The sequence below is a fragment of the Misgurnus anguillicaudatus genome, chromosome 23 (assembly GCF_027580225.2).
Source record: "Misgurnus anguillicaudatus chromosome 23, ASM2758022v2, whole genome shotgun sequence".
In the NCBI taxonomy this organism is placed as follows: Eukaryota; Metazoa; Chordata; class Actinopteri; order Cypriniformes; family Cobitidae; genus Misgurnus; species Misgurnus anguillicaudatus.
Window position 1 is genome coordinate 6615633 of NC_073359.2, and position 22595 is coordinate 6638227.

The 22595-nt window shown below is 36.3% G+C and overlaps 1 protein-coding gene across 1 annotated transcript; it reads right to left on the bottom strand.

Annotated features, from left to right (window-relative positions):
• Positions 1–1329: 1329 nt before the first annotated feature.
• dusp5 (dual specificity phosphatase 5) lies at positions 1330–7292 on the bottom strand. Its single transcript, XM_055218076.2, has 4 exons — positions 6810–7292; positions 5698–5843; positions 4992–5211; positions 1330–2056 (listed from the first exon to the last, which is right to left on the bottom strand). Exons 1-4 carry the CDS (start codon positions 7171–7173, stop codon positions 1650–1652), a joined length of 1137 nt encoding a protein of 378 aa, XP_055074051.1. The 5' UTR covers positions 7174–7292; the 3' UTR covers positions 1330–1649.
• Positions 7293–22595: the final 15303 nt, after the last annotated feature.

Genomic DNA, 22595 nt, shown 5'->3' on the forward strand with positions numbered 1-22595 from the left:
TGCCAAACCTCCCTCGTGAAGAACACTGTGCTATCTTGACCCTAAACATTTGAACAGTACAGTACAGGCTACATTGTAGCCCGGTTTATACCGTTTTCATACAATAATAATAAAATGTACAGCAGTAAATTACCGTAAGTTACGGTTTATACTTGGTTATTTGTTGCTCGTGCACACACCACATAAAACAATATTATTGTATACTATATGATTTACTATAGTAAAGTTGAAATGGGGGTTAACCCTTGGTTAAGTACGAACAGTGTGAAGCCTAAACAGGTCCCTTCCCTGCTAAAAAAAAAAAAAACAATAGACACCATCACAGAAATTTTATTGGTTTTATTGGGAATTTTAATGGTTCTAATGGAATATGGCCCAAAACACACTACAGTATATTGGTCCTTGTTGGTCTCTTATGGTATGTATTGGTTCTATTGGTTCTATGTATTGGTTTTAATGGAAGATGGCCCAAAACACACTACAGTGTAGTGGTTTTAATGGTAAAAGCTAATGGTTCCTATTGGTATTTTAATGGAAGCCATTCGAATTTTCGGTAATGGTTTTATTGTTTTTTCAGAAGGGTTATGAAAAATAACCGTGGTTTTACTACAGTTAAAACAAAAAAACATGGTTACTGTAGTAAAACCATGGTAACCACAAAATAACTATGGTTTTGACAACCATGGTTTTCAAAAACCATAGTTAAACCATCGTTAGTGTAGTAAAACCATGGTTTTGCTGATAGTAGGCCTAACCAATACACCAAAAAAACATGGTTACTACACTTTGACCACAATAAATCATGGTTAATTTTCATAACCCAGGATTCCGTTAACCCAGGGTTTAGAATAACCCAGGGTTAACTATTTCCAGTGTGAAAAGGATGTGACGACTTGCCCCAAACTCACATGTGTGCTAATGTTGGGTTAGATCAGCTAAAGTATCAAAAGACACGTTATTGTCTACCTCTATTTTGTGCAAAATAATATTTTTTATCATTTATACCTAACAAATTTTAAGTGCACATTTACTTTTAAAGCCAAAAATATGAAAATTGTGTTAACAGCAGATTAGAGCGATCTTGATCACATGTGAACACAAAGTTGACTATAGAAGTCGTCGTCACACAAAGTGGTTATTTGATTTTTAAGAACACCAATTCCTTAAATGTGTTTAGGAGCAACCAATAAATAGATAATATTCATAAATGTAAGGTGTGTTTTACTTTCATTGCTAAATTTAATTTCGATTATTTCCCGAAAGCTTAGATTTGCATGCACACGTTCGGCACAAACCCCTCAATAAAAAAGTTACAACCACAAACTCTCATATTTTTGTAAAAACATTTATTAACAGATTCACAATTCATAAAAAAAGAAACTGTTAAAAAATTAATAATAATTTAATTTGCCCAGCTAGGAGCTGTTCATAAGCAGTACATCATCGAGCTAAGGCAGTTATTGCAGTGTAACCATTGTGCAGTGATTTTCTAAGGCAAACAAAATCATAAAGCAAACACTTTCGTTCATGACCGTTTTCACATTAAAAAAACAAAACGTAAGAGTTTTATTCCCTGTGGTAGTCCGTTGTTTTATTCTGTCCTTTGATTTTTCAAGTACTCGAAGACTGCGGTGAGTCGGGCGGCCCGTTTAAGGCAGTGCAGTTATTGGACTCAATTTAAACTGGTGAACTGGTGGTTTAATGGGCATTGGCGACAGGAAAGAGGTAGGGAAGGTGAAAACCGAAGACTCGAAGCTCTCGCTTTTGATTGTAAAGTCACCATTAAAGAAGGTGGGGGTCTCCTCAGCCCTGGAGGTTTCGTTGGGAGTGGCGGACGGAGGCGTGGAGGAAACCACCTCGGACTCGAACTGCAGTAGTTGACCCATAAAGCTAACATTGGGGGAGACGATCGCCCGCTGCTGTCGGATGATGTCGAAGGCCTGCTCCAACCGCAACCGTTGGCTCTTCATGATGTACGCCATGCAGATGGTGGGAGAGCGAGAGATACCAGCCTCGCAGTGTACCAGCACTTTACCACCTTCTTCTTTCACACATTCTGTGGGGAGACAAAAAATATATATATTTATTATTAAATGCTTTTCTTGAAATAAATAAGCACATGAGTCACTAAAAATACCAATGGTGTCTTTTAAAAAAAGGATAAATGATGTTGTTGTGAGAGGAAATATAATCATTTGGTTCTTTCATAGTTGAAATACAGTATCACCCTGCGATTCATTTCCTTCTGACTCTTTTATCATAATGACATTTATTTTCATCCCTGACTCATAAATCCATGACCATTGCACACATACACATGTCCAAATGGAGGCTATACCATATATAACCACAACTTGCATTATTTGCTTCTTTTCAAATGAAATGTCCCAAAACCAAGGCACCGACAATTACATAAAGCTTTGTTCGTTTATCAAAGTTAAGCAGCTAAGTAGATTTCAGGCTCGTATCCAAAATTGTATCTTTCAGCAACGCACACACTGGAAACTGTTCAGCATGTGAGATCGTGTGAGATGCCCAGTCTCTTTAAAACAAAACCCGCTGGTGTGAATCACGCCTGAAGCCCATCTGGAGCGTTGCTGTGGGCGTCATAATGACTATCGCACCCGCTAATGCACCTAAATATTACCCAACACTCATTACCCAAAAAGCTTTAGACGGATTATTCTTTTCTTTCATTTCTATTTCTTCCCCGTGAGAGACCAAATTACTTGATAGCTTCTCTTACGTAACACTGTCTATATATAGCGAATTGTAAAAGAAAATGTTACCCTTGAGTCACTCTTCCTGAATGACAGGTTGATATCTAAGGAATTGAAACATGAATAGAGGTCAAACAGCGTGTTTTATGAGGGTGAATCTCACTAAAACGAGGTTAAGGTTTATAAGGAAGAATGAGGTCTGTAGGTCTATTCCGATTTTTGCGTCGTGTCATTTTTTTGGCAATGCATTTATGTACTATCTATTAATATGGATTAACTAACAAGCTGCTGTAATTTCTAATATTCTCAAAGGTGATTACTTTGGGTTAAAAAAATTGTTTACCCAAAAATGAAACTTCTGTCAACATTTACACGCCCCGTTGTTTCAGACTGCTGAACACGAAGGAGGATATTTGTAATCTTCAGGAAGCAGGAGCACAATTGATTTCCATAGTAGGAAAAAACACTGGAAGTCAATGGTGTGGCAAAACTGTTTGGCTACAAACATCGCTTAAAATATCTTCCTTTGTGTTCAGCAGAACCTAGACATTTATACAGGTTTTAAACAACTTGGTGAGTAAAAAATGATCACATTTTTATTTTTGGGTGAACTATCCTTTTAATTGCTAAACTGATAAGAATCTTTGTTGCCTTAAAGGGGACATTTTCACAAGATTTTTTAAAGATGTCAAATTTGGTGTCCCCAAAATACCTATGTGACGTTTTAGCTCAAAATAACATATTAATAATTTATTATAGCATGTTAAAATTGCAAATGAGCTGCACTAAATGGTAGTGCAGATTAAGGAGCGGTATTATCCCCTTCTGACATCACAAGGGGAGCCAAATTTCAATTTGCTATTTTTTCACATGCTTGCATTGAATGGTTTACCAAAACTAAGGTACACTGTAAAAATACTTTGCTGCCTCAAAATTTTTTATCGAATCAACTCGGATTTACAAGTCGTTTCAACTTACTATTATTTATCTTGACTAGAGATGAGTTGTTATAACTACAGGTGAGTTGTTATAACTTATTAAATTAAGTTGACTTTTCTCAACTATATTTTATAAGTTGTAATAACTCATCTCTGTTGACATGAGTTGATTTAACAAAAAATTTAAGGCAGCAAAGTATTTTTTACAGTTGATATTTTTCACATTTCTAGGTTGATAAAAGCACTGGGGACCCAATTATTATAGCACTTAAACATTTTTATGATATGTACCCTTTAATTTTTTTGTTGAATTAACTCAGATTCACAAGTCATGTCAACTTACTATTATTTATCTTGATAAGTAGGGGTTGGACAAAAAAATCGATTCTTAGATGAATCGCGATTCGGACGTGGGCCGATTCTGAATCGATTCACAAATGTCAAGAATCGATTCTTAAATGTTAGTTTACAAAATAAGCAATAAGCAAACAGTTCAGAGACTAGTAACAAAAGCGCAAACATTAACCTGGCTTTGAGAGCAAATGTGACGTAATGACGTCACAAATATGCAAATTAGCAAGTCAAGAATCTATTCTAAATCGAATCGGGACCCTAAGAATCGATTCTGAATCGATTCATGAGAGTCCAAGCAATTCCCACCCCTATTGATAAGGGATAAGTTGCTACATAAGTTATAACAACTCATCTCTAGTCAAGATAAATAATAGTACGTTGAAATTACTTGTAAATCAGAGTTGATTTAAAAAAAACAATTTATGGCAGCAAAGAATTTTTTACAGTGCATAAAAATAAACTAAAGTTAATAAAAAGGCTTACATTTCAACATATATTATCTTTTTATTACATCTTTTTATGACGAGATTCATCCATAAATAGCTTTAAACACTGTCATATCACTGTGTTAACATAATCAACCAATCAGAAAAGATTACAATTCATATATCACCTCTATTTATGACACACGCACAAAACTATTACACCTAACTGTCGACTCATCCGTGACACACTGGCCACACCTATGATAAACAGACCTGTGACTCACAGTACGGGTATCTGTTTTATTTTCAATGGATGGACACTAAGAGCATTTCCTAAAGACGAATGGGATTTGTACGTGTAAATAAAGTCAAGTGTAATCCAGTTGGATTAGAGAAAGACCTGGGCTTGGAGATTGGTGTTATTCGGGCAAGAGATAATGTATTTTTAAACGCTCTAAAGTAAGATCCACTGTCTGTGTACAGTTCTGAGAATTGATTAAGATATACAATACATTATAAATAATGTATGATTATTTTGAACCAACAGTACTCAACGATAAAGTCTATGGCCTCCTGGAAGTGTGAGCTGATGTCTGCCCTATGGCTATCCTCCACAGGGATCCATTTGTAGTGGTACTGTCCCTTTGTTGGACGGGAGTCCCTGCGTGAGACATTCAGCAGCGCTGTTATGCCGAGGTCACTGAGATAGTCCTGTCTGCAGGCGTGATAGGCACTGCCCAGGTACAAAAAAGGCAAGATCTCCACTGGCCGTCCCTGCATAAACAAAATGATATACAGATATTAATAAACTTACAATAAAACCAGCTGGGGCGCAGGTGCTTTCTGCCTAATCATGAAAAATGCATACCAGACCAAAGGTTAGAGATAAAAAGGCCCTCAGATGACCATTGGGTGTCTTTGAATACCCTGGACTTTTGGAGGGGGTTTCTGTCGGTTAGCTAGACAGATGTCATATCTGTTTACATTTTCTCTAGTTCTTTGAAAGAATAAAACAGCATTGGGGGACAAACCAAACCCGTTGGGTTGTAATTTCATGGGATGTCTTAATCCATTGTTGGGTCAAATAGGTTGGCTAGGTTTGTCCCTTTTTGACCCGACGCAGCCATTTTTAGAGTGTAAAAGTATTTTCAACACATTTTGAGGGGGAGTTATCGCAGAAAGCCCCACAGCTACAAAGAAGTGGTTTCGGTGGAAGTGGTTTCAAATGAGGAACCAATGAATGCTTTCTTCTCTTCGTACCTGATCATAGTCTGGTTTGTGGTGGGAACCCAGTTTGTCACAGTGGCTGTTCACACTTCTTTCGGTTTCATCTTCACTCAGGTTCACAGCAGACTTGGTTTCAGTGCAAAGCTCTGGGTACTGGGAATGGAAGTTCTCATAGCCTCCTGTAATGGGAAATTCTGTGTTATTATGAATCGTCTGGAAAAGTCAAGGATTGTTGAGTCGTTCAGTATATCAGGAACTTCTCACGTTTGAGTTCAAGCTTATCAGGTTAAGAGCGAAACACGATTCCCACCAACAGGGAAAAAGGGTGTTGAGAGCTTAGGGGAATTACTCGAAAATTTCCAATTGAAAATGTGTTTATCTGATATTACGAATAGCATCATAAAGCCCATAAAGTTTTAAATACACCACTGGCATATAGAAAAGCAATAAAGTAGGCCTACAGCTATAAATATTATATGTTCCCATACTGCTATCTGACTCATCGTCCTTTGACGCACATAAATTTATCTTTTTAAAACCTGTCAGAAATGTGAAACTAAATATACATTTTACAAACTGAAAGTAAAATGAAATAGCAAATGATAATTATATTTAACGTAAATATTAATAAACGTTGTATTATATATATATATATATATATATATATAATTATAGTTTTATATTGTTTAAAACATTATTGTTATAACATTTTTACCTAATAGTAGGCTATATGAGAGTAGCCTATATAATATTTATAACTACGTAGTCAATGTAAATAAACAAGTGTTGTTTTCCACGTATATTTTTACTTTATTTATGGTAAGTAAGTAGTTTTAACTGTTTAGTATAATTATTATAATTGTATCTAAAAAGCATTTGATATTAATTTAGTGTGTTTTAGAACTTAAATTTACTTAAAAAAAAAAAATGAGAACATGAGTAATATTTTTTTGTAAAACAAAATACATTATTTTTTACTTAAATACTTTATTACAGCCTACAGGTCCATCAAAAATACAACACTACAAATATAACAGTAACTAATAAAAATTTTAAATATTAAAAAGGCAATTAAACCAATGCTTCCGCATTTATTCGGCTAATTACATTAAAAAGTAAGCGAATATTAATCGACTGACACTCACCTTTTAAAAAACAGATGCTCGCGGTACTCGCCAGATGCGATAAAGTATTTATCACTATATGAGCAATGCTGTCTTTTTTCAGTTTTTGTAAATGAGGTGTGCGATCATCCAAAGCCACGACCGCCGAGATGCTACCCTCCCGAAGCCGAAACAGAGCTTTCTCGTCCGGAATGACAAACTGGAGCGGTACCGGACCGCCGCGGGACCTTCGGACCACCACGGAGTTGAGGTTGACATTGACGGATCCTCTGATACTAGAGCTGGAAAACGAAAAGTACGATCTACAGTCCACGATTAAACACCGTCCACACTCCTTCCGTATAATCTTCCTCAGACGCCTGCAGTCTATGCTGGAGACCTTCATGTTGAATACTAAAGTGAAATTGGTGGACTTGCTTTAGTATGTGCGTGTTTCAGGGGTGTAGGATGCCTACTAAGCCCTGAGTGTTGCGCCTGAGTCTACATTTCCTCCAAGGGGATTCCGTCGGATCCGTTTTATATGAATGGAACCTCCGGCGCGTTACGTCACGAACCATATTTGGACAAGGCGACGCGAGAGCGCGCCCACGTTCTTGTGACTGAACCCGCCCCTGAAAGCGGTGTAGTCGCAAATACTGAACGTTTAAATCATCGATTCATCATGGATCTGGAGAAATCAGATGATTTTCTTCTTACTATCATCACTTTTTCATTCTAAACAATTGAACACGTAAATATTAAAGCATTTGAAATATTATTAGTATTAGTCAGGGTTTCGTAGTAAAAACCATAGTAACTTCTAATTTATCATTTTTAGAAATTATCATTGTACATAAACTGTAGTTTAACCATTATTTTTGCAGTAAAACTATGCCTAGATGAAAAATACTGTAGTAAACATTAATATTTACTATAGTAAATACTGTATACATGTTTACTATAATAAAACCACAGTTAATTTTCCTAATAGAAAATTAGAATGAAAACAAAATGTAAGTCATACTCAGCAAGTCAAGCATTATAAACTTTACTCTATCCACCTGTCCTACATCCGCTGATAATCCCATGAGCACTAATGCGATTAAGCGTCACCGTCTAAGGAAATATAAAGGTATTTGTTGTTGTTCCTTGTTTACTTCACTTGCTTAAATGTAATGAAAAGATATCCCCATTAGATTATGTGAGTAATACATGTGAAGGTTGAACATTTCCCAGAATGCATCCCACAGAGATGAAGAGAGTGAGTGTGGACAGGATGATTACTGTGGCAGGCCTTCACCCATATGGCCCTGTGTAATCTCTCGGCTGATGACATCACAGTGTTTGGGGGTAACACATGCGGCCTGATCTTACCTACATTTAAATCGAGCATCATAACATATACATATACACACACTCACCTAAAGGATTATTAGGAACACCATATTAAAACTGTGTTTGACCCCCTTTCGCCTTCTGAACTGCCTTAATTCTACGTGGCATTGATTCAACAAGGTGCTGAAAGCATTCTTTAGAAATGTTGGCCCATATTGATATGATAGCATCTTGTAGTTCATGGCGATTTTTGGGATGCACATCCAGGGCACAAAGCTCCCGTTCCACCACATCCCAAAGATGCTCTATTGGGTTGAGATCTGGTGACTGTGGTGGGCATTTTAGTACAGTGAACTCATTGTCATGTTCAAGAAACCAATTTAAAATGATTCGAGCTTTGTGATATGGTGCATTATCCTGCTGAAAGTAGCCATCAGAGGATGAGTACATGGTGGTCATGAAGTGATGGACATGGTCAGAAACAATGCTCAGGTAGGCTGTGGCATTTAAATGATGCCCAATTGGCACTAAGGGGCCTAAAGTGTGCCAAGGAAACATCCCCCACACCATTACACCACCACCAGCCTGCACAGTGGTAACAAGGCATGATGGATCCATGTTCTCATTCTGTTTTTGCCAAATTCTGACTCTACCATCTGAATGTCTCAACAGAAATCGAGACTCATTAGACCAGGCAACATTTTTCCAGTCTTCAACTTTCCAATTTTGGTGAGCTCGTGCAAATTGTAGCTTCTTTTTCCTATTTGTAGTGAAGATGAGTGGTACCCGGTGGGGTCTTCTGCTGTTGTAGCCCATCCACCTCAAGGTTGTGCGTGTTGTGGCTTCACAAATGCTTTGCTGCATACCTCGGTTGTAACGAGTGGTTATTTCAGTCAAAGTTGCTCTTCTATCAGCTTGAATCAGTCGGCTCATTCTCCTCTGACCTCTAGCATCAACAAGACATGTGATTGGTTGATTAGATAATTGCATTAATGAGAAATTGAACAAGTGTTCCTAATAATCCTTTAGCTGAGTAAAATATATATATATGTATAAATATATATAACTTTTATTTTGTATGCGATTAATTGTTATTAATCTTTTGACAGCCCTAGTAAAAATATTAACTGAGATGTGTAGCACCCTCAAAGTGCTTTTCATTTGGTTGACCTTACGTTATTTTGTTTAATATGCAACTTTTTGCTATTTGAATGAACAAGTGGATATTAAATATTGAACTGATTTTAAAATAGTTTAATATGTGTGTAAAGACCACAGTGTAATAAAAGAGACATGATGGGACTATATGCAACATTTATGCATTTGTCAGACGCTTTTATCCAGTGTGACTTAATCTATAAATGTATTACTATGTATTCCCAGGGAATAAAACCGCCAACATTTGCGTTCCCAACACAATGCTCTACGAATACAGGAACACTTACACAAAAGCTTCAAGAAAAAGCTATGATTTTTGCACATGAAAATTGCATATATGTAAATATCATGTGTATGACTATTATTCATTATCCTTCAATTCTATTATAGTAACATGGTACTTCGACATGACACGTTTGTCTCATCGTATAAGCTTTTCTGTTAAATGATCTCTCTTCTTACCGTATGAGTCATTTTCTTCTCTATTCTGTCCACATCACGAGTTTGTGTATGTGTGTGTGTGCATGTGTGTGTGTGTGTGTGTGTGTGTGTGTGTGTGTGTGTGTGTGTGTGTATGTGTGTGTGGATGCCTTCCTGATGTATGTACATTGTAAGATAGGACAATCACAATGAAACCCACATGAGTTAGAAACAGATGCAGGTGTTTCCTGAATTCTTGACAAAAATTCCTTGCTGACCACCACATTTCTTAATATATAAATGATGAACCCGTTCGCACACATGCACACTTTTGGTTTGCGTCATTATTCCCAAACGCATTAAACTTTGGAGCGAAGCGTCGTACAATGTTACAGGAAAGCTGTTTGTGTGCTATTTGCTGAAGAGTCTTAAAGGGACAGTACCACCAATTTTGTTGTTATTTTACATATGACATATGACAAAAATCATATTTTGTTTGTTTCTTCTGTGATACCCATAATGAGATATCCATCCTGCTCTTTATATTGCAATGAAAGTGGATACGGACCAGGGACAGCTGTGGTCACCATTTGACTTTGCACAGAGCAGCTTGGGAAACTACTTTTGTGTTTCACATAAGAAAGAAACCCACACAGGTTGACTCATACATAACCATTCCTTTAACACTAATCGAACCGATGCGCATTATGGGCACCTGGTATAACCACTCCCACTGATGATGGTATTGATGTCGAAAACAATGGTGATGGACAATGACAAAAATCCTTAACCCACAGCTGTGTGCCGGAAATATAGTTGGTCATCATATTACCATCAGCTGATTTACGTTTTCTTAGCTGATCAATAACAGACATTGACGATCTGTGCGATATAAAAACAGAGAAACATTAAAAGACTTTTATGGATGCATGCCCGGAGCCCGAAGCGTTCCAGGAACACAACGTTATACCCTTCGGCAAAAAAGATGTCTATTTCAGGCATGGTGTGTTTCACATTGCATCATATCTGGTTAAAGCCTTTAAATTTATGAGAAAATATTCATTGCCAAAATGATAATGTTGACTCTGTGTGCTTTTTGAAGCCGAGCTTGTTACAAAAAGCACACACACATATAGGCCTGAGTCACCCAACACACCCCTCTGACTGTATTACTGATCATTTGAATGTCACAATGCTGCAGGGCTCAAAGAAAAAGAGAGAGAGAAAGATAGAGAGAGATAAATGCACATTCAGGGGAACAAAGCTGCGCTAGTAGGCTGCAATAAAAATAGCACCAGACTTCAGGTGCTTCCAGACGCTGTCGGATTGAATGAAAAACCACATCAGGGTCAGAGTCGAAAGCGTACGTCGTATGTGTTTTCGTTTCATGTTGTCTGTACGTGTGGTAAATATTCCGATTATACCCTGTTTTCGAAAGACGTATCTCTAATTTTGGATTAATCCGGTACTATATGTACACAGATAAGATACATATGTACTCATTTATTTAAAAACACAATGAAACTAGTTATGAATGCAATCAAAAATTGTGCGAACATTTGTGCATGTTGTGTATTTTAATACTTATAGGTATGGGCAAACTGCAGACCGGAGATCTCCAAATGGGGGTGTTTACTGTAAAGTAGATTGTACCTCCAAAGGGGCGGGGTATTTTTTAGGATTGGGCGTGCCTAGTCTCTCTATTAATGGTATAAGACTACACCCCCTTTGGAGCTGCAGCCCTATTTTGAAGTTTTCCACCCCCATTTGGAGATCCTGGGCCAAGTGCTTTTAACTTTTGCGAAGTATCTACTGTATTTCTTTCAAGTTTACCAAGCTAAACATGTAGGGAGCTCAACAAAATTTGAATCCGAGCTACTGTATTCCTCTCAATATGCTTCTCATCCTGTATGTGTTATAAGAGAGGAGGGGTTGAGATGAGTAACCCAGCACAAGTCACACAAAAAGAGTCGATGCCATTGCAATACTCTCTGAAAATGTCATCAGTGTCTCCGTAGTTAAACCTCTGAGCTGGATAAACTTAGTCAAAAGAGACACACTTGTTTATGTTCATACATTCAAGATAACCAAGTAGTTTCAGTATACACGAAAAATGTATTGTTTAAAAACATCCGATTATCGGTAGATTATATCCTGGCAATCAAAAGAGGTGGAAAACGCAGACGAACTCAGATCCACCGATATCTATCACCCTCTAATCTGAATAGGCAGATACAAGCACATTTTCCAGGTATCTGGAAAACATTATTGTTTAAAAACAGCTGATTATCGGTGGATTATATCCTGGCAATCAAAAGCAGTGGAAAACGCACCTGAACTTGCACCGATATATATCGGTCTATAATCGGTATTGGCAGATAAAAGCAAATTGTTTAAAAACATCTGATTATCGGTGGATCAGTGAAAATTAAAAGCTGTGGAAATGCATCTGGACTCAGATGCTCCGATATACTGTATATTGGCCTATAATCTGTATAGGCAGCAGTGTTGTTTTCGTCAACGATGACGACAACGAATTGATTTCGTTGACGCACCTATTTTTTATGACGCTAACGCGACAATGACTAGCTAAAAAGATCTCTGAGGTGACGAAAACATGACAAGACGCTTTCCAGTTTTCATTGACGAGACGAGACGGAACGAAAATGATTATAAGTCTGACGTTCACAATGCATATCATTTCTGCCTATTTTGCATGAAATCTGTCTGTTTTTAGCTAAAACGTATCAGCAATGCTGCCGCTTCCTATCCTTGTTTTGGGTCAACTCTCGCTGCGTGCCAACCCGCTTACTTCCATACTATATAGTAGGCAAAGAGTACAAGAAGTAGTGCTTTTTGCCTACTATATAGTATGGAAGTATGCGGTTTGGGACACAGCGACAGTCTCACTTACGCCCACCACCCGGCTACTGCCATGCCGCGCACGCGCACCAGATTTCAAACAACAACAACACACCTGCGGCTGTGGTGAGTTCAAAGGACCGTAGCGGTGACGCCAATAAACGGAAACGACGGGATGATTTATGGACATTCTTTCAGTATGATCCATCAAAAAGAAAAACAGAATGCATAGCGGGAGACGACGGTAAATGTGGCCACAAACTAGATGGGAAGAATACCACCAACCTCAAGCGGCACCTGAAGGCTCATCACGCTAATATTTTTGTAAAGGTAACTAACAAGTCACGCTGTTAACATATCATATACATTCAATTTTACTCGACATTCGGCTTGTGACAAATTTCATGGCAAGCTTAATGTTTTACATGTATTGTCAAACCTAAGCCCATTTCCAATGCTTTTTGTGGTGTATTTAAATAACAAGGCAAAGCACTTTTTAATCTTAAATAAATTGTTAAAGAATACTTTTTTTTACTAAAATTGACTTAAACTTGACTGAAACCTTTTTGTGTTTTCGTCGACTAAAACTTGACTAAAACCTTTTTGTGTTTTCGTCGACAAAAACTTGACTAAACTATCAAGTTTATAAGTGACTAAAATGTGAATTAAAAAGCATTTTCGTCCAAAAGACTAAAACTAAAAGGGCTGCCAAAAACAACACTGATTGGCAGATAAAAGCTATCTGGAAAAATTGATTGTTTAAAAACAGCTGATTATCGGTGGATTATATCCTGGCAATCAAAAGCAGTGGAAAACGGACCTGAACTTGCACCGATATATATCGGTCTATAATCGGTATCGGCAGATAAAAGCAAATTTTCCCATTATCTGTATAAATTGATTGTTTAAAAACAGCTGATTATCGGTGGATAATATCCTGGCAATCAAAAGCAGTGGAAAACGCACCTGAACTTGCACCGATATATATCGGTCTATAATCGGTATCGGCAGATAAAAGCAAATTTTCCCATTATCTGGATAAATTGATTGTTTAAAAACAGCTGATTATCGGTGGATTATATCCTGGCAATCAAAAGCGGTGGGAAAACGCATCTGAACTTTTGTGTGATTATTTTAATTTGGATGACAACAGGAAGGACTTCTAGGATTTCAGAACATAATCATTTGAAACAAGAAGTAAAAAGCAAAACTATCTGTATCAGTCACTCAAAGTAATCGAATATCGTATTGGCACAGAATTGTAATTGTAATAAATATAAAAGTCCTTAACTACCAGCTTTTCAAATGCATGTCAGTTTTAATGTTTACATTTTCTGTGTCCTAGATCTCAGACTTCAAAAAATGTAAAAACAGGACTTGCTTTCATGTTTTCATGCTTTCAGTGCGTGCTTCTGTTTACGGAAATGCATTCTTCTCACCTTCCCTCGAATGTACGTGTATGTAAGACAATTTTCTATTCCAGACCAATGACGACAGCGCTTAAGACCTTCAGCTGAAAGGGTTTCAGGGATTTCCCTGCGGCACTTCTAGATGTAAACAGAAGTCCTATTGTTCAATCCAGTGTGATTCTATTGTCAAGTTTAAACGTGATGACAAGTGTTCTTAAAATAACATAGATACTTGTTTTGGTTACATTATATTTACATCTGTACAACATGTTTATTGTAGCTTTTCATTTAATCAGATTAGTTTATTAATAATCCCATCATTGTATACAATGGCAGGTTTGTTTGGTTCACTGTAACTCATTATGATTGAAGTATGTGAACCTGTCTTTCATTTCCTCTTTGTCCTTCTGTGCACTGCAGTGTTTAATTCTAGCTGAGTGGATTTGGCTTTCTGACTCCCACACAGACTTTGAAGGGAGAGGGGCGTTAAAAACAGGAGCAAAAAATCAAAAGAAATTTGGATTACGTACAGCGTGATGGGAGATCGCTTCAGGCCAGGGCTGAGCGGCCTTTTCTCCACCCTACCCTTATTATGACATCCTAATGGGATTGTAAACAATCATTTACAATCCTTCATTGATGGTAACCCACAGTGTGTTCACACGGGAGGAGTCAAGGTACTTTCAAAGAGTATTTAAGGCCTTTGAAGGATTAATTCACCTAAAATTGAATTTTTTTGCCATTTACTCAACCTTACACCGTTTCAAACTGACCGTACCTTGTGAATTTGGAAAGAGTATGCCTTTTAAAAATATAATAATAAAACCCTGTAAAAGTATTCTAGAAGTGCAAAAATTACTTGTGTGCTATATTTTGAGTTATTTGATAGCTAATATGATCCACCGGTAAGTATATTTCTATCTTTTGTCAGTTTGGAAACTGCAGTCACAATCCCCATACATTCTCAGATAAAAGGTACAAAAGCTGTCACTGGGGCTGTACCCATTTCAAAAAGTACACCTTTGTACCCAAATAGTGCATATTAGTACCTTAAAGGTACACTGTCAGAATTTTTTTTACAAAAAGGTACAAAACTGTCACTGGGGTGGTCCATAGACTATTCAAAAAGATGGACGATGGGACGCCACTTCCTTCCATTGTAATGAACTGAACGTAAAATGTCCGACGATGGGCGCTGACATTTTACGCAAAAACGCACAATTCAACGCCCCTTGAACATCTTATTTGTCTGGCTTGCTAAATTATTGCTTATTATAGTATTATATAATAATAGTTAGGTTAGGGTTAGGGTCTTCAATCTTCCCTCGAAGCTCCAAGAGTCCGCTCAGAGAAGCTGTCAATCACATATGTCAATCATAACGTCAAGCCCGTTTCTCAAATTACTTTTATAAAAGAAATATTGTAGGGTGGTCTGCAAACGCTAAACACCTTTATAAAACAGCTGATTATTGGTAGATTATATCCTGGCAATCAAATGCAGTGGAAAATGCACCTAAACTGGGATGCACCGATATATATCGGCCTATAATCGGTATCGCAGATAAAAGCACATTTTCCCATTGTCGGGAGAAATTTATTGTTTAAAAACAGCCGATAATCAGTCGATTATATCTTTGCAATCAAAAGCGGTGTAAAACACATTGGAACTCAGGTGCACCATTATATATTGGTCTATAATCGGTATCGGCAGATAAAATCTAATTTTCCCATTATCTGGAAAATTTTATTGTTTAAAAAGATTTGATTATCAGTAGATTATATCCTGGAAATCAAAAGAAAACCACATCCAAACTCAGAAACACCGATATATATATCGGCCTATAATCGGTATCGCAGATAAAAGCAAATTTTCCCATTATCGGGAGAAATGTATTGTTTAAAAGCAGCCGATAATCAGTAGATTATATCTTGGCAATCAAAAGCGGTGGAAAACACATTGGAACTCAGGTGCACCATTATATATTGGTCTATAATCGGTATCGGCAGATAAAATCTAATTTTCCCATTATCTGGAAAAATGTATTGTTTAAAAACTGCTGATTATCGGTGGATTATATCCTGGCAATCAAAAGAAAACCGCATCCAAACTCTGAAACACCGATACATGTATATATTATCGGCCTATAATCGGTATCGCAGATAAAAGCACATTTTCCCATTATCGGGAGAAATTTATTGTTTAAAAACATCTGATTATCAGTAGATTATATCTTTGCAATCAAAAGCGGTGTAAAACACATTGGAACTCAGGTGCACCATTATATATTGGTCTATAATCGTTATCGGCAGATAAAATCTAATTTTCCCATTATCTGGAAAAATGTATTGTTTAAAAACATTTGATTATCAGTAGATTATATCCTGGCAATCAAAAGAAAACCACATCCAAACTCGGAAACACCGATATATATCGGCCTATAATCGGTATCGCAGATAAAAGCACATGTTCCCATTATCGGGAGAAATGTATTGTTTAAAAACAGCCGATAATCAGTAGATTATATCTTGGCAATCAAAAGCGGTGGAAAACGCATTGGAAATCAGGTGCACCATTATATATTGGTCTATAATCGGTATCGGCAGATAAAATCTAATTTTCCCATTATCTGGAAAAATGTATTGTTTAAAAACTGCTGATTATTGGTGGATTATATCCTGGCAAACAAAAGAAAACCGCATCCAAACTCGCAAACACTGATACATGTATATATCGGCCTATAATCGGTATCGCAGATAAAAGCACATTTCCCCATTATCTGGAAAAATCGATTGTTTAAAAACAGCCGATAATCAGTCGATTATATCTTTGCAATCAAAAGCGGTGGAAAACACATTGTAACTCAGGTGCACCATTATATATTGGTCTATAATCGGTATCGGCAGATAAAATCTAATTTTCCCATTATCTGGAAAAATGTATTGTTTAAAAACTGCTGATTATCGGTGGATTATATCCTGGCAATCAAAAGAAAACCACATCCAAACTCGGAAACACCGATACATGTATATATCGGCCTATAATCGGTATCGCAGATAAAAGCACATTTACCCATTATCGGGAGAAATTTATTGTTTAAAAACAGCCGATAATCAGTAGATTATATCTTGGCAATCAAAAGCGGTGGAAAAACATTGAAACTCAGGTGCACCATTATATATTGGTCTATAATCGTTATCGGCAGATAAAATCTAATTTTCCCATTATCTGGAAAAATGTATTGTTTAAAAACATTTGATTATCAGTAGATTATATCCTGGCAATCAAAAAAAAAGCACATCCAAACTCGGAAACACCGATATATATCGGCCTATAATCGGTATCGCAGATAAAAGCACATTTCCCAATTATTGGGAGAAATTTATTGTTTAAAAACAGCCGATAATCAGTAGATTATATCTAGGCAATCAAAAGCGGTGGAAAAAACATTGGAAATCAGGTGCACCATTATATATTGGTCTATAATCGGTATCGGCAGATAAAATCAAATTTTCCCATTATCTGGAAAAATGTATTGTTTAAAAACTGCTGATTATCGGTGGATTATATCCTGGCAAACAAAAGAAAACCGCATCCAAACTCGCAAACACTGATACATGTATATATCGGCCTATAATCGGTATCGCAGATAAAAGCACATTTTCCCATTATCTGGAAAAATTGATTGTTTAAAAACATCTGATTATCAGTAGATTATATCCTGGCAATCAAAAGAAAACTTATCCAAACTTGGATACCCAGATATATATCGGCCTATAATCGGTATCGCAGATAAAAGCACCCGTTATCTTAATAAAAGTGGATTTAGCACATTTTCCATTATCTTTATAAAAGTGGATTTAGCATAACATTGGCCTTTTAATTCAGAGAAACACATCAGTGATGACAGTGATAACAAGTCTGAGTATATTTTTTAGAAAACATGATGTGGACCAGTCTCAGGAGGCCTCCCACCTCCATATATAAGATATATTGGTGAACCATATGAAGGGAATGACTCATTCAATATCCTTGATCTTGGATCACTGGGGAAAGAATGAGGAATGAATAAATAAAGAAGGGATTGGGGGGATGTTGTGGAGGAACGCAACGGGTGACACATCGACTAGCTGGAGGTTTTCTCCTCTCCGCTGAGGCAAACTCTATAAATATTGTAACCCAGTGCCTTCATTAGACCAGACAGAGGACTTTACACACTCTTTCCTCACATCTCACAACATAGCTATACTTACAGCTCCTCGTGAGCCAATTAAAAGCCTGGAGATGAAGAGATTCAGGATCTCTGTGTGTGACGCAGTGACTCATCGGCTAATGTGTTTGGGGGTGGACACATGTGTGTGTGCGCTTATGTGTGCAGATCACATTCTTCACGACAAGTTTGGTGACTGTGACAAACTGTAAATGCACGAATGTGTGTCACTGAGAAAACCTTTCATTAGGGTGTGACAGGCCAGCTATTAATATGTTGACATGCAAATTGCTGGAGAAAAAATATTGAATCACTGTAACTATTTTTCAAATATGTATATAATGTATATATCATCATGACCAGTGGTGCGCGGGTCAATGTATAAACAACCCGCACCCGATCGACGTTTTCAACTAACCCGTCCACAGCTCGGACCGCAAAAAAACCCAAAAACAAATACTGCACCCGACCTGCTTCCAGGCCCGCATTTTTTAAAAGTAGTAATTGTTTAAAGGTGCAGTGTGTAGATTTTTAAAAGGATCTCTTGACAGAAATGCAAAATAATATACAAAACTATATTTTTAGGGGTGTATACAGACCTTTTTATAATGAACCGTTATGTTTTTATTACTTTAGAATGAGATGTTTTTATCTACATACACTGAGGGTCCCCTTACATGGAAGTCGCCATTTTGTTCCGCCATGTTTCTACTAAGTTGTCTCCGATTATGACATTTTTCCAGTGGTGGCTATCATAGCTTCTCTATGCGTTTCAAAAGTGATGGGTGAGCAGTGGACTGAGCCGTTGGTTGCAATTCGCAACCTCATCACTAGATACCTCTAAATTGTACACACTGCACCTTTAAAATAGCTAATTGGCACCTTTATTTCAAACGACCCGACCGACCGCAATCCGAATAGCATTAAAAATATTTTTGGATGACTTGTAATCGTGGGTGACCGCAGGGACCCGCTCATTTTGGATCAACCCGTGCATCACTCATATATACCAATTAATAGGACTATTCTTATAAATATTATTTTATTTGTTTTAAATGTTTTACACTTTAAAAAGATTTGACGGTTTAACTTTAAAAAATTACCTTGTTGCCTTAAAATTTGAGTTCATTCAACTTAAAAATATTTGTTGACTCAAAAAAATTTGTTGTGTAAACTAATATTTTTAAGGTAAATTAACTCAAAATTTTAAACCAATGAGCATTTTTTAAAAGTGTACAAATAGCATATTTGATAAATATAAGGCAAAAATAAAGGAAAAGTTCACCCAAATATGAAAATTCTGTCATAATTTGTTCACCCTAATGTCATGTACACATATGACTTTCTTTCATCAGATATACACAAACAAATAATTTAATATTAAACAGTTGTCATGTTATCTTCTTATCTGGGGTTCAACAAGTCAGAAAGTCCATTAATACGTCGTCTATCCGAGGAAAAATACTGCCCAGTGTGGTAAATTCAAATATTATTGTATTATAATAATTTTGAATCTCATCGATTCTTGAGCTACTACAGTCACATAATTTTCATGTTTGGATGAACTATTCTTTTAAGCCTTATAGTTCAAAATGGTAGATTAACACACTACACACTTCATTTTTCCCGGTCAGGGTTTAGATTAATCCAGGACTAGGCCTTAGTTATATTAGGATATTTAAAGAGGACATACAAATATGACTTTATCCATGTTTAAATACTAAAATTGGGTCCCCAGTGCTTCTATCAACTTAGAAAATGTGAAAAAGATCCACCCAGTAACTTAGTTTTGGAAAACTATCTCTGCAAGCATGTAAAAAATAGGTCATTGAAATTTTGCTCCCCTTGTGATGTCAGAAGGGGATAAGACCGCCTCTTAATCTGCACTATCCAATCATGGCACTGAGTGCGTTTACATGCACAGTCTTACGCCGATTATGCCTAATTAACTGATAACATGTGGGGTCATGTAAACGCGCAAAACGGTTTTCTTTAATCGGGGAAAGCCCATAAATGGCGTAAGCAAAAACAGATCGACACAGGTCGTTTTTTGCTCATTACCCCGATTTCGGGTGGCATATAAACACCTTAACCGGCTTTCTCACGGTTTTGTGCATGTGCGCATGTCTCCGCGTTTGAAAGATAAACGTCAGATGCGGAAGTAAGTGGAAAGTGACGCATAAAAGTCTCCGCTATACTAAAGCAGTTGGCAGAGAAACTGCGAAAATAAAAACTGATGTTATTTTTACAAGTTCTGGAGACACGAAAAGAGATAAAACAATATAGTTTAAGACAGATATGCCGTCGGGTTTTAAATCGACTAAGGCGATGACGTCACTACCTGCGAGAAACCTGACAAATTTCCAAGTCCCATGTAAATGCAGTTGTCTGCATAGCCGGTTTATTGATTTGCATGTAAACGCATGAAAACAGTTTTTTATAATAAGCAGATTTTTTATAGTTATCCGCTTATTCTGTGCATGTAAACGTACTCAATGTCATTTAGTGCAGAGATCAGCCATTAAGTTTACACATTTAATTTTTGTTAGTTCAAAGCGTTTTCATTGATTAAAGCCATTTTATTTATTATACATTGTGTAAATTATATAAAATTATGGCTGAACCTACCGTAATTGGAAGGAATGACATTTTAGTTTTGCATTATTATTATATAATTGTTTTGGTTTTGTACAGCGTGTGACATACATTGCTGTACTGTAAATACATTATTGTGCTGATCCACAGTCTGAACGCAGACAAGCCCAACGACTGGGAGGGCGGATGGTGATCTTATTAAAAGTATGTAAAATGATTAGTATGAGTCAACCAGTTCAAAGTAAATATCAACCCTGAGTCACATCAGCTGTATGAGTAAGTGCGTTTTAGTTTAAAAACAATGTAACCGGATGTTCAAGGCCTGTCATATTCACATTCTTACAGATATTTACTTGTATGTTACTTTACACATGTTACAATGTCAAATTTGATATAAAAATGTATAATTTTTTTAGGGCTGTCAAAAGATTAATCGCGATTAATCGCATCCAAAATAAAAGTTTGTGTTTACATAACATATGTGTGTGTACTGTGTATAATTATTATTTATATATAAAAACACACCCAATCATTTATATATTTAAGATTTTTTTTATATTTATATATAAAATATTTATATTTATATATAATATAAATTATAGAAATGTATATACAGTATTTAAATGCAAATATTCCTTAAATATATACATGAATGTGTGTATTTATATATGCATAATATTTATACACAGTACACACACATATGCTATGTAAACACAAACTTTTATGTTGGATGCGATTAATCGCGATTAATCTTTTGACAGCCCTAAATTTTTTGTATAATTTCGATTATTGATTTTGATTATTGAAGACACTTACAAACGTGTGTAAACCACAGAAATACCAAAACCCCAAAATTTCTTATCAGAAATTGAAATAAATGACACAAAAGTTAAAATTAATATAACAACTGTTTAACATCTACATGTGATGTATAAGTTTTCATATTATATGATGTTACTGCGCCCAAGGTCGAAGTGCTGCAAACTAAGTGCTCTTCCGCCATAAAATATAGTTCCCATTTTTTATCTGCTTAAAAATCATTTTATTTTGTGCCACCATACTTACTCGTGTAACTACTCATGTAACAGTCTTTAAATAGGGAAAACTTGGAAGTGTTTGGTGGCTTCTAAATTCCTCCCTGTTTGGATCCTAAAAAATGAATGGGGCTAGGCTAAATGCTAACACATTCACGACGAGCTGTACAAAAATTAAATGCAAGCATTGAAAAAAATATGTATGTATTAATTCATCTAAGTTGAGGTAAGAACATAGTAAAATATTGAAAAATGGTGGTGTTTTCCTTTAAAATCATCATTATTAAATTTTGGTTAAAAATTGGGTCTCAGTTTGTGAAATTGTTGATTATTGATGTAACAGGGTTTGATTTAATTTTAATTCATATTTTTGCTAAAACATAAACATTTTGCAAACCTCACTTTACATAAATAGGAATTTAAACTACATATACTGTAAAACAATTATAAAAATAAAGTTGAAATAACTTAAGCTAATTTAACTCCTCACTAGTCCAGAAAGTTTAAATAAATTGTAAATTTAAGTTGATTAAACGTGCGACAATAATTTTTATACATTGTAGGTAGCATATAGGCCTGTGTTAACATAATTACAGTAACTATTGGAAATTTTACAAAGATTTGATAAGACTTCAATAAGGGAAATCGGTGCATCCCTGCCATTTTCAAACACTTCCTTATTTTTAAATGTCGACAGATCCGATGATCAGTTTTTGGCAATCGGTGTGAGAAGTTTCAGTGAAAAGCCGCAGTGTTTGTCCTTGCACATAACTACCTGCAGTTCCCTTCTCGCTTTCAGGACGAAAA